The sequence below is a fragment of the Rattus norvegicus genome, chromosome 1 (genome assembly GCF_021556685.1).
Source record: "Rattus norvegicus strain SHRSP/BbbUtx chromosome 1, alternate assembly SHRSP_T2T, whole genome shotgun sequence".
Classification (NCBI taxonomy): Eukaryota; Metazoa; Chordata; class Mammalia; order Rodentia; family Muridae; genus Rattus; species Rattus norvegicus.
The window spans coordinates 179,082,861-179,095,281 of record NC_141534.1 but is presented as its reverse complement, the minus strand read 5'-3'; the positions used below and the strand labels follow the sequence as shown (position 1 = coordinate 179,095,281).

Genomic DNA, 12,421 nt, shown 5'->3' with positions numbered 1-12,421 from the left:
TTTGAGCAAGGAAAACACCTTGATCTTGGAATTCTTTGCCTCTGAAACTTTAAGAAGCAAATTTCTGTCCTTTACAAACTACCCAGCTTATTATATTTGCTGCAGCAGCCTAATAGACTAAGATTGAGACTTTGTTAGGAAATTATCCAGACATGTCACCATACAGAGAAAACATAAACATGGACTGACAGTGATTGCATTCTGCACAGACCCCCAAAGACCTTCGAAGGAAGGCAACTGTAGCAAAGACAAAACCCAATCAAGCAATCAAATTAATTCAGAGGAAACTAAGTATGTAGAGAAAAAGAAAAAAAAGCTAACAACATTTCCAAAGAGAGACATTTCACACAGAACACACACGGCATAATTTTTAAACATTGGAGGGGAGTAACTTGGAAATAATACATATTCCAGCAATATTAAAAGAAAAAGAAAATTAAGATTTTCCCTTTTATTTTAGAGACTGTTTAGCTGGACAGAGAATTGTCACCCAGAAAAATTTTGAAGGCATTCATTCCTCTTGTGATGCTGCTGATTACAACAGCTTCTATTTTGAAGGGCCCCACCTTGCTTTTGCCACCCCTCCCCCATACCTGGAGGCTCCTTCGAATTCCCATTGGTCTTCACTACATTGTCTATTTTGCCCGCACTGCACTAGGTTCTGGTCAGTCCTGCTCACTTTGCAGTTTATCTCAAGCTCCTGGAAACTTTCCTTCAGTAACTTAACTTCTTTCTTCCTTCCTTCATTTCTTCTGTTCTCTCTCTATAGTTTAACTATACAGGTCTTGGCTCTACTAACCTGTACTAAGTGTGTATATATGTGTAATGGGGGTGGTGGGGTGTTCTCATTTTTTTTTTCTTTTCCACGATTTTCTTTCAATTCTACTAAAATTTGTTTGTTCCAGGCCAAAGCCAGCCTGGAACTTGATATTTATGTAATCAGGCTGGCCTCCAGGTCACAGAAAAGCTAGAACAGCGTGAACATCTCAGCTGCAGCAGGTAGCTTCTCACAGTGACAAAAATGGTAGGTGTGACTGTAAAAGGAAATGTGTTCACACAATAGATTTTTTATAACAACTATGGCTTCTCAATACTGGCCCTACTGACAAAGTTACAGGAATTTGGTAGACATTTTTGTTTTTTTTTTTTTTTTGTTTTGTTGTTGTTGTTCAGAGACAGGGTCTCTCCATGTGACTGTCCTAGAACCCTCTACATAGACCAACTTACAGAAATCCCATCTGACTATTCCTCACAGAGTGCTGGGATTAAAGGTATGTGCTCCACACCAGATTTACAAAAAATTTTTTATTAAGGGGGCTGTTCTGGCCCTAGAAAGACTTTTGGCAGCATACCTGGTTTCTACCCACTAGATGTCAGCAGCTCTTTTCTGAGCCCGACCCCTCCACCCCCCAACTGCCAAACACATCCCCTGTTACCCATTAAAGACCATCTGCTAAACTGGTAATTTAGGGGAAAAAATTGAAAAATATGAACTCAACCTGGTTGTGGTGACGGACACTTTTAATGTCATCACTTGGGAGGCAAAGGTGGGTCTCTACAACTAAAACATTTACAGAGTACTACTAAAATTCTACTTTAAAATATGAAGATAATTATCTGCTATCAAAGGTTGCATGCAGAAACTTTTAAGCACTTAAGGTCATATTTTCATCTGCTTAGAAAGTAACTCTATTAAGTTATAGTGAGGATAGCTAGGGTCAGCTAGCCTGGAAGCAGAGCAAGCACTTAGGAGGACATTTGAGTGATAAAATAATTACAGAGGCAGAGCTACAGAATGGTAACCGTACGAGAGTCACTTCCTACATGAAGAACTATTTAAAAAAAGGACAAGTAGAGATAAAAACTAAGTTCTGGCTTAAGCAAATAAATAGATGAATTAGAAGTAGAGAGTCAATGAGACACCTACAAATTTGTAAATCACATCCAAGAGTTAAAGCTGCACAACTGTGCTTACTCAAAAGAAACAGAGCAGGAATGCAGAAGAAATAAAAACCAAGATCATAAAATGTGACATTACAGTACATCAACAACTACCCAAAACAACAAACTTGCAGAACTCCAGCCAAATAGCCTAAGCATCCAGACACACAGAAATGTCAACTCCGCTCACGTCCACTGTTTTCTCCACAGAAATGGAATCATATACAGTCCCCATTCAGTTTCCTTTTTATATTAAGTGTTAAGTTTCATAACGGGCTGACCTTTCTTAATACTCCAGTTTGAGATACTGATGGGTATTATCTGCGAAGCCTCACACAGGCAAGAATCAATGCTCTGCAATCAACAAAACAAAAATGACCAATGTGGCACTGCAGCAATTCCAAAGAGAGATAAAATTAAAAGACTGCTTATTTGATATAGTCTTTAGTAGCTAGAGATGAAAAGATTTCTTCTACAAGAAATAAGACAACAAAGAAACCAATAATCATTGAGGATCTCTCCTACACGGTTGTGAGGCTGTTACCCTCACATGAGTTAAAACATACAAAGCATATGTGACTGTATCTGGTATCTCAATAAACACCAGTTATTACTATCATTATTAGATGCCCAAACCTATATCCAAATGCAAGGAGAAGAGACAGCATGGGGGAAAAAAATCAAGGTGTGCAATTTACATGTCCACTTAATTTTCTTTTCTTTTTCTAAATTTATATGCTCTATGTGCTAAAAGTGTCATTTAAAAAACATCAGTGCCAGGTGTGATGGCACACAGAGGCAGGAGAAGCTCTGTGAGTTCAAGGGCATTCTGGTCTATATATGTAGGGAGCTCCAGGTCAGCTAGGACTAACGTAGAGAGGCCATGTCTTGAAAAGAAAAACCTACCAAAACATTATTATGTTCCTTACTGTTCATACTTGATGACACTCGAGGTGTCTATTCTCACTTTCTCCTACACAGCAGAGTACTTATAAGTGCTATGACCCAAACCCTTATAAGAAAACACAAAGAAAGAACTACCAGGCAATAATTAAAACGAGGTACTAAAAGCAAGCAATCTCAACATCAAATGAATATGCCACAATTACAAGTCACATGGCAGAGTAAAACAGTGATGCTCTCCTCAGTGAGCACGGTCCTCTCCTTTTGCTCTTTTTGGGGGTACAATTTAGGAGTACTGGAATGCTGGAACATGTCCAAATGAACAAGCAAGAAGCAGCTGAGGAGCTGAGAAATGCAGACTCCAGAACAGAAAGGATGAGCTCTGTTCTCCCCTATCTTTAGCCATGAGAAAAGCTCTCCAACAGAAATGCTGACCATTGACAACTATCAAAAGATGACACTGGAGATCTAGATTTATCTCAATGCAAAAACTTAAAATAATAGTGCTCTCCTAAGAAGAAATGCTGTTAACAGGATAAGTCATGGATGTGGAAGCAACTTGCCAATTATGCTGTGGAAAATCTCCAAGCAGAGGATAACTAGTTAGAATTCAAAGCCTCCTTCCATCCTTACAACCATACAAATGAATATTTACTAATCTATGCTCCAGCAAAAACACTTCCCTAGACTTGTTTTATATATATATATATATATATATATATATATATATATATATATATATAGAGAGAGAGAGAGAGAGAGAGAGCGCTCGATAGATAGATATAGATATATCTGATAGAAAAACAAAAGTGAGAAATGCCACCTCTGCTGTCAAGAAATTCCCAATGAACATCATGAAATGTGTTCAGTAGTGGGGAACCACAATAGACGTTCCAAAATGCTGTTTATGAACTGCTAAGTGACCTCTATTCTTATGCTAAAACCTTCTAAGGAGAAATTCCTTAGGTTAAAATGCTCAAGATTCTTTAGAATAAAGAAGGTTTATGGGCTGTATGAAAGATTTGAACAGGTGAAGTAAGTAGGAAAGAGAGACAGCAAATTAAGGAAGCTAGAGAGAAACCTGTTTGTCGACATTAAAAACTTGCTCCATGGGAAAAGATAAGAGAAAGCTTGTGGCCAGAAGCAAGTGTACTGTGCACACAGCCGGCACAGCAGTCACTCAGCCCTGCTGCCACCACTGAAAACTGTCCTAATAATAAAACTCACATGTCAACCATGCTCAAGTGCATGGCACAGAAAGCTATTCTTCTTTTAATTTTTTTAAATCTAGCAATTTAAAAATCATTCCTAACTCAAACAAAAACAGGCTGGGAGCTGGGTTACAGTTTGTCAATCTGTACACTAAGATCCGCCTCCAGCAGTTCTCTAAGGGACATTTGTCCTGGAGTTTTAGGGTCAAAATAATCTTATCTTCCTTAATTACTGCATGAATTCACACATAGAATCAAAAGCCACATCCATAAAGGTAGAACTTCTCTGAAGCAAAACAAAGTTTTCTAGGGTTGTTAAATTAGCCCACTGGAATAGACACAGGGAAGCTTTAAATTCTGCACTTTATTTTCACTTACTAAACACAAGTACCTGAAGAAATAGAAACTATTCTTAGAGCTCCAAGGTAACATGAACTGAACTTAATTAAAGAGGATGAAAAAGACCTGAGGGCTCAAGTGCTAGTCCCCCACCTGTGAGTCCTTATTTAAACAAGTCACTTTCAACCTGAGAGCCGTGCTTCTCACCCCTGTGAGAAGTAAAGTGGTTTAAATTACTAGCTGATCACCATGACTTCCCCTCAGATTTAGCACTGTATGATTAAAATACTATTTAATAACAAAGAAAATAAAACTCATTACTAAAAACACAAGAGAAAGGCTTTGGGCATATGAATGGGCAGACGGGCCTTGTTTTGAATTATCTAATGCTACAAACAAGCTAAAGGAAGTGAAGGGTTTAGAAAGCCCATGTATTCAGTTTAAGAGATCACTAGCTTCCTTTTGGGACACAGTCCTGGTAATTCAGAAGCAAGTGTAGAAGTGTAGAAGCAACCTCAAGAATGAAGAATGAGCAGGGTTGTCAAAAACAAAACAAAACAAAACAGAACAGAACAGAACACCACCTGGTTAGCTAAAGAAAAAGTCTGCATTTCAAGAGCAGCACTTGTGCATGTCCCAGGAAGCAGGAACTGTGGATAAAATACTGAAAGCCAAGAACAGGAAATAAAGCATAAAATCCAGAAGGAAAAAAGAGTTAGGCTCATCTGATAAGGAAGCGCTTCTCAGTAAGGGAGAGTTCATTCGTCCAGGAGGTGAACCGAGCACTGCAATATCAGTTTGTAAGACAGCAGGTAAGCTCCTGCAAAGCAGGATATGTGCACGTCTCTCTCTATCAGGACTTCTACACACCAAACTCTTAATATAATCGTATGCAGGGTTCTACTTACTGTTCTATTTTCTAACTGTTGGAAATTAAGGGTTAATCTTGTCTCTTAGCACCAAAGGAAATGAAGGTTAGCTTTCTCTTAAAACCTATTACTTCCTTCCTTGTTATTAATACAAAGTGCAAAACCCCTGACTGTACCATAGGAGGACTCATGTTCTCCCACCTCCCAACCCTTAGTTGTTGAAATCCGTCTAGAGGCAAGATCTTTAATTCAGGCTTATCTGCCGTACTGAGAGTTAGTGATGCCTGACAGATAAATACTGACACACAATTCAGCCTTAAAAAACAAAAAGACAACCTACTGAGTTTGATAGCACACACTTTTAATCCCAGAGACAGAGACAGGCAAATCTCTTAAGATTTCCAGACCAGCTTATCTACAAGTTCCAAGCCAGTCAAGTCTGGACTTCAAAGCCCACATAGTAAGATCCTACCTCAAAACAGCAATACAAAACCCTAGAAATCAACTTACTGTCCATTTAACAAAAGATGAGAAATTTTAACTATGCAGGTACAAAATAATAAAGTCATTTTGCATTGTGCCTGGGGTTGTCTGTGTAGCAACGAATTGTGTACACACACACACACACACACACACACACACACACACACACACACATATATGGCCCTAAACATTTAGGAATCTGAAATGATCATGCATGAATATCAAGATCTTACTTAACTTATCAACTTAACACCTGGCATCTATTTAAGGTATATGAGACATAAAAGTCCAAAGCATTAAGTCTGACGATGAGCAGTTAAAAATACATGTTTGAATATGCTGGAGATATTTATAAAGCCAACAGACTATTAATATGTCGAAATCCACTGGCCAGTGTAGGATTCTACCTTTAATCTTCTACTACTGACTGTTCAAGGGAAGCCAAGAAGTCCGGGAGTCTTATGTCACTCGCTTTTAAGAATTTAAGTCACCCAAGTTGGCAACACCAGCAAAAGACCAAAATTCCAAACAAAATAACGTTTCGTCTCTCCATATGGTAAAATCAACTCGGCTATCTCCTACCTTCCCGTTCAAGTCCCACTTAACTACTTTTTCAACGATCCTGGGTAGGCCTCATTTAGGCTGGCCAATAGTACTACGAAGTAACAGGAGTTGGGGGTGGGGGTGGGGGTGGGGGGACCGACAACTCCAACTCTTTAACAGTTAAGTTTGCCCTCCCACAGTTCTCAACTTAGGTGTAGATTTCACAAGCCCTGTAAGCTATACACTGTCAAACCCCAGAAGCAGCACTGTCACCCCGTCCTACCCACGGGCAACTGTTCCAGAATGTTTTCTTTGAAATGATCTCTAACTCTCTCGGCTGGACCTGTGTGAAGTCTGGACTTCAAAGGCCACTTTCTCTCCGCAATACTCCCCCCACCCCCGGGAGCAGGACCCGACTCCTCGGGTCCAGTCTTTGATGCGTCCGCCCCTCGCAGCCAGGGGTCTATCCCGGCTACGTGGCCCCGGGAGCCAGCGGTCTCCAACTGCCCGCCGCGCCCACCGTCTACCCGGCCGCACGCCCGCTCGGCCCTAGCCTGCCTCTCGCTTCGGGCCTGCACGACTCCAAGCGGACCGCAGGCTTCGGGCCTAGTCTGGCCCGCCGGCCCCTCACCTCCTTCGGGACCAGTTGGTTCTCCTCGCCGGGCACCATCGCTCAGACTCCGACCGCTCGTCTCCGCCCAGCCTGCGGAGGACGGGTGGAGGTGGCGGTGGCTCTGCGTCTCAGGAAAGAATGGCAGTGGTAGTCATCCTCCCAGCCGCCTGCGCTCCAGCAACTGCGGAGGCCTCCGCTCAGGCCTTAGACACCAGCGCGCAGACACCGACCCAGGGCGCCGCCGCTGCTGCTGCCGCCGCCGCCGCCGCCCCTCCCCCGGCCCGCGGCAATCAATGGAAAAATGGCGGCTGCCGCTCTCGCGAGAATTCAGCTCAGTGGGCGCGCGGCCCGGCGCCTGGCCTGAGGAACGTGTGCTGCCGTGGCGAGCTCGGGATCTTCTCACCTCTTGCTCTGCCCCGGAATACGCAACGCTATGCTGGTCGAGGAACGGTGTAAGCACCTTTCACTACCGGGAATCCTGTCCTCTCATCCTCCGGCTCCCTCTGTCGGCAGAGGGAGGGACCAGGCCCCTGCGTCACGGATGGGTTCCAGTTCAAAGCCCCGCTTTCCACCCTACAGTCCGAACCTTCCCTCTTACTAAGCGCGGCCACTGCTGCCCCTCTTCAGGTACCTTTGGCCTCTAACTGGTAAACAGCGCACCTTGTAGAGAAATCACCTTTCTGGCTTTCGCACTCAAGGCTCCGGTCCTGTTTTCGTGGCTGCCAATCACTCAGCTCCTATACCCCCACTCTCCTTAGGAACCTTGGTGCCCATCAGTCAGCCCCTGAAGCTCCTTAAAGAGGAGCCATTACACTGAGAGGAACTCCCCTGCACCCTTCTGGGTAACCTGTTATCATCCTCCTACAGGATCAAGTCTGAGGGAGCCTCTGAGAGCAGAGCTGAAATGCGCTTCAACCTGTGCTGTCTTTTTGAATGTTTTTGGAGAATTTCAATCTTCCCCTGACGGTAAACACCATGTGTTATACCAAACAAATTTCCTATTAGTCATTTTCCTTAATGGCAGCCCTTCCATTATGAAGACCCAGCGAGGCGTCCTTCATGAAGACAAAGTAGCCCTTTTACAGCCTGCTGAGCTAATTCCATGGCACCAAACCCAGCATCCACAGTGCCAACTCCTATACCTGTGCTCTCGGCTCTCCAAACTTGTTTCTATTGTACACTCCACACCCAAGAAAAGCTCTCCATACAGTTATGTAAGATTTATTAGAATTCTGCTGTTTGTGGCACTGTAAAACATCTATAAAAATCTAAAAATTATAGCAAAGACAGTTAAAATAAACGAGTTTTTAAGTAGTAATGGTATAAAAAAAAATCCATTAACCCTACTGAAAATATTTAGTGAGCTCACTATGATTGACTAGGTTTCATTAGTTTTAAAAAGCTAGTTCTTTGTGAAACACTTATTAAAATATCTGATTCAGTGTTCAGGTTATTTCTGTACTTGGCTTTAATAGCTGTCACAAGCTGAGAAAGGTAACCCACAAAGATTTTGATCCTAATGCAAGAAGTGCATTTTCAACTACTCTTACTAATACAGTGCTCACTTTTATCTGTTTCAGCCTTCAGCCATACAAAGGGTTTTGTTGAAATTCAGCTACTAATTTTCCATCTTTCCTAACGTCAACTATTGTTTTAAAAGGGAGACCTGCAGTTCAGTGGCGGAGGACTTTCCAAGTATGTAGGGGGCTCTGAATTCAATCCCTACTACTTTCTCCCTAAACAAATAATAAAATAAAACAAAAATCCAGGTAGACTAAAAATTCTTTAAATACACTACTCACATTTTTGAAAAGGTCAAAACATTGTGCCTTCATGTTTAAGGGCACATATGAATTTGGGAAGAGTGTTTAGATTTTTTTTAATTTTTTTTACTTTATATATATCAGAGTGTACATGAACCACAGTCATGGCGCTCACAGATGCTGGAGGAGGTACCAGAGCCTCTGGAATTGGTGCAATGGGCAGTTGTGAATCACTTGGGTCCTCTGCAAGAGCCATCTCTCCAGCCCTAATCTTTAAATGTTCAAAATTTCATTCATCATAGAATTTTAAGAAACACTGCATCAAGATTCTCTTGACTATTAAAATGTTGATGCTGCTATAAATTTGTTCTTACGGTACTCAGCTTGCTTCCCCATGCTTCGTCCCTCTGACTAGCACGTACATAATTTTGGACCAAATCACACAGTGAGAGTTTTTCTAATCAGTTTCAAGCATGCCACTCCCATTACTTTAGTGAGCCGGTTCTGTAGAAGCCTTGTTAGGAGTTAGGTGCCATTTTAGTTACCCCTCTCTCCTTCATGCTTATACTGTTATCTGTTGGAGTAAATATTAAAAATACAGCAAAACCTCTTTAACCTGTGCTAGCACCTACAACCATAGGGCCACACAGCACTGCAGGATATTTTTATCTCTGCGGCTCCATATTGCCTCCAAGTACCCTCAGACCCAGGCCTCTTTGAGGTGTTCCAGCATGGCACCTTGGCACACTGGTTCCTAGAGTTAATTCCTGGACTGTGGGGGGGACATATGAAACTAACCATAATTTATCTCTGGTTAGTATCTCTCCCAGTGGCTCTCCCCTAGTCACAAACCCTCTGGTTCCAGCTATCCAGTAAAATCAAGACTCCACAAACTGCAACCCAACAATCAGATTTATATGTTAAATTCTCAATCCACAATGCAGCTACACAATAAACTCACAACCAATTGATAAGGATGTAAACCACCCACCTCGATAAGATAAATTTATTTATAGAAATCCATCCCTTAAAAAATATACATAAGTGCCTAGGGCCATTCAAGACCACCCGGATCTGGGTCATCCTCAGTCTCCATCTTGATTCTTCTTTTCCTTCCCCTTCTCTCCTACCTTTCAAAAACTTTGTCCCTGCCTTTTTCTTTTTTCAAAACTGTTCAATCATGGCCTTGACCTAACTTGTGCCAGCCCTCACCTGCACATAGACATCAACCTACAGTTATCTCAAACTCATGACCTCTTTCTTGAAATCCTTTCTGGATTCTTTCATCTTGGTAAAAGTTGATTTAACAAAATAATAACATAACAAGTATCTTAGTCAGGGTTATTATTGCTGTGGTGAAGCACCGTGACCCGAAAGCAACTTGGCAGAACAGGCTTTTATTTGGCTTATGCTTACACATCCGCATCACAGTCCTTCAGTGAAAAAAGTCTGGCCAAGAACTCAAACAGGGCAGGAACCCTGAGGTAAGAGTTGACACAGAACCCGTGGAGCAGGGCTGCCTATCGGCTTACACTCATGGCTTACCCAGCCTGCCTATAGAACCAAGACTGCCAGTCCAGGAGCAACACCACTCACAGTAGGCTGGGCCTTCCCCCGTCAATCACCAATTAAGAAAACAGCTTATATGTAGTTCAGTCTTATAGAGGCATTTTCATAATTGAGGTTCCCTCATTTCAGATGTTTCTAGCTTATGTCAAATTGGTATAAATCTAGCAAACACAATGAGTGAATTGACTTGGCTCATATAACATGAAATAAATCCTAATATACCAAGAAGCAATGAAGTGAAGAACCCCTGAATCATTACCCACGCTGCAGATGCATGCTTTTCACTAAGAATAGTGAGATGCTAATGTTGACCTATGGACTAAATATTGATAAGGTTTAATTTTCCATGTTTTATTTATTTTATTGAGATGGATGTCTCAAGAAGAACAGAGTACAGTACACAAATCTAGCAGAGTTCGTGGAGAGCAGTGCAGTAGAGTTGAGAGGGAGAGTAGAGCAGAACAGAGAGGGAGGGGGAGGAGGCAGTTTTACGGGTAGAGTTTTACAGAGAGAGAACTGGAGAGAGAACAAGCTAGACACAGGTAAACAGAATGAGCAAGAGAGTGAAAAGGTCAGAAGATTAGAAGAGAATGCTAGTCAGTTTGAAGCTAAGCAGAGCATCTCAGAAGCTGAGAGAAAAGCCAGATTGAATCAATCAGCATGGAGAGGAGTTTTGAACCAGAACAGCTGACCAGCCAGCCAGAGTTCCGAAAGAATAAGAAAGGATGAGCATATTCAGCAACAAGTCTCAGAGGCTGGAAACATGCTAGAAGATGGTTTGGAGACCAAGTTTCTAGGACTAAGCCTAGGTTAGCAGAGGCCTCCCAGACAACAATTACAACAGAATAGAAGTTACTTTTACATATGGCAATCAAAGTGTTTGAAAGGAAAATTCAATATGATTAGAGAAGAAGAAAGCCCACCTACATTGCAAAAAGGAGAGGACATTTGACAGAAATGTTGCAGAGGAAAAAGTTGCCTTGGTTTGCTCCAGAGGAAACATCAGTTCTTTGAGTTCATCTGAATGCTCAGAGAGACTCAGGAGACTCTGAAGTGACTGAAGCCTTAAGCCCAGAGCAAGAAAAGGGAGCTTCTGAGACAGCAAATCTTCATTGAATCACGGCCACGCCAAATGACAATTTTAATTGTATACACAGATTTTTCCTGCATTAAAAAAATGGGAAACTCCATTTAAGATCCCTTAAGAGCAAGAAAAGGACTTGGGATAGAAATATCACTTGAAAAGTCATCACAGTACTACTTGTTGCAATTTTAATCAATCCCCCATACTTTCAGTTGCAATATTTATATTGTTTTCTCTCAAAAAAGGTTAAAAAAATAGCTGTACTATAGGAAAAACTAGTTTTGGTGGTACAAAGGCTTGAGAGACAAAAGATGGAGGAAGCAAGAAAATAGGAAATGAGAAATTGTGAACCCGTGGTACCTAAAAACAGTGAGGGTCAAGATAGACAGCCTATTGGCAATGAGCAAGAAGGCTGGCTCTCTGGCATGGAGCTGGCATGAAATGCAGGTGCCTAAATGTCTAGTTTATGTGGATTCATAAAGATCTAATTGTACTTTGATAAACAGAAAGGGGGAATAAGATTAACTGAAAGACATTGATTTGTAGAAAAAAAACCTGCTGAAGTAGATCAACTTGTATACTTTAAAGATGTTTTAACATCAGAATGGAAGTCAGGTAATGTGTTACATGGGGAAGAGGTTTTGTCTGTATTTCCACAGCTGATGGAAGACTATGGGTTGCACCAAGTTTGATAAAGATCCAATCCAAATAAGAGAAGCTTCCACATGAAAGACAGGATTCAGAGAAGGAAGGGATGCAGAAAGACAGGAATGTAGATGATGAAGAAAGCAGATGTCCCCTGAATGGAGACAACCAACCAACTGAAGAAGAACAGATCGGTCTTCAGACTGGAAGATTGGAAAGCCTTGATGCTGAAATGGACATCTGCTGAAGGACAGATGATCAAGGCTGCAATTAAGGGATCATCACATTAATTAAGGACATTCAGACTGTTGGGACTGATAATTGTTTCTATTGTAAAAGTTAAACACTCTACAACTTTTAGCTTAGACAAAAGGGGAAAGTGTTACAGAATATTTATTTAAACCTGTTTCTAGTTAAGGTGTGGCTCGGCCTTTGTATATACCATTAATCCCTCTGGC

At 41.6% G+C, this 12,421-nt stretch overlaps 1 protein-coding gene across 10 annotated transcripts in view; it reads right to left on the bottom strand.

Moving 5' to 3' along the window:
• Usp47 (ubiquitin specific peptidase 47) overlaps positions 1 to 7,390 on the bottom strand; it is an 83,271-nt gene extending 75,881 nt beyond the window's left edge. For 5 of the 10 annotated variants that reach the window (XM_087559215.1, XM_087559227.1, XM_087559221.1 and 2 more), the window contains exon 1: positions 6,921 to 7,178. In XM_087559215.1, coding sequence (XP_087415341.1) covers positions 6,921 to 6,959 — 39 coding nt within the window. In that variant the 5' untranslated portion in view covers positions 6,960 to 7,178. 10 annotated transcript variants of the gene reach the window in all.
• Positions 7,391 to 12,421: the final 5,031 nt, after the last annotated feature.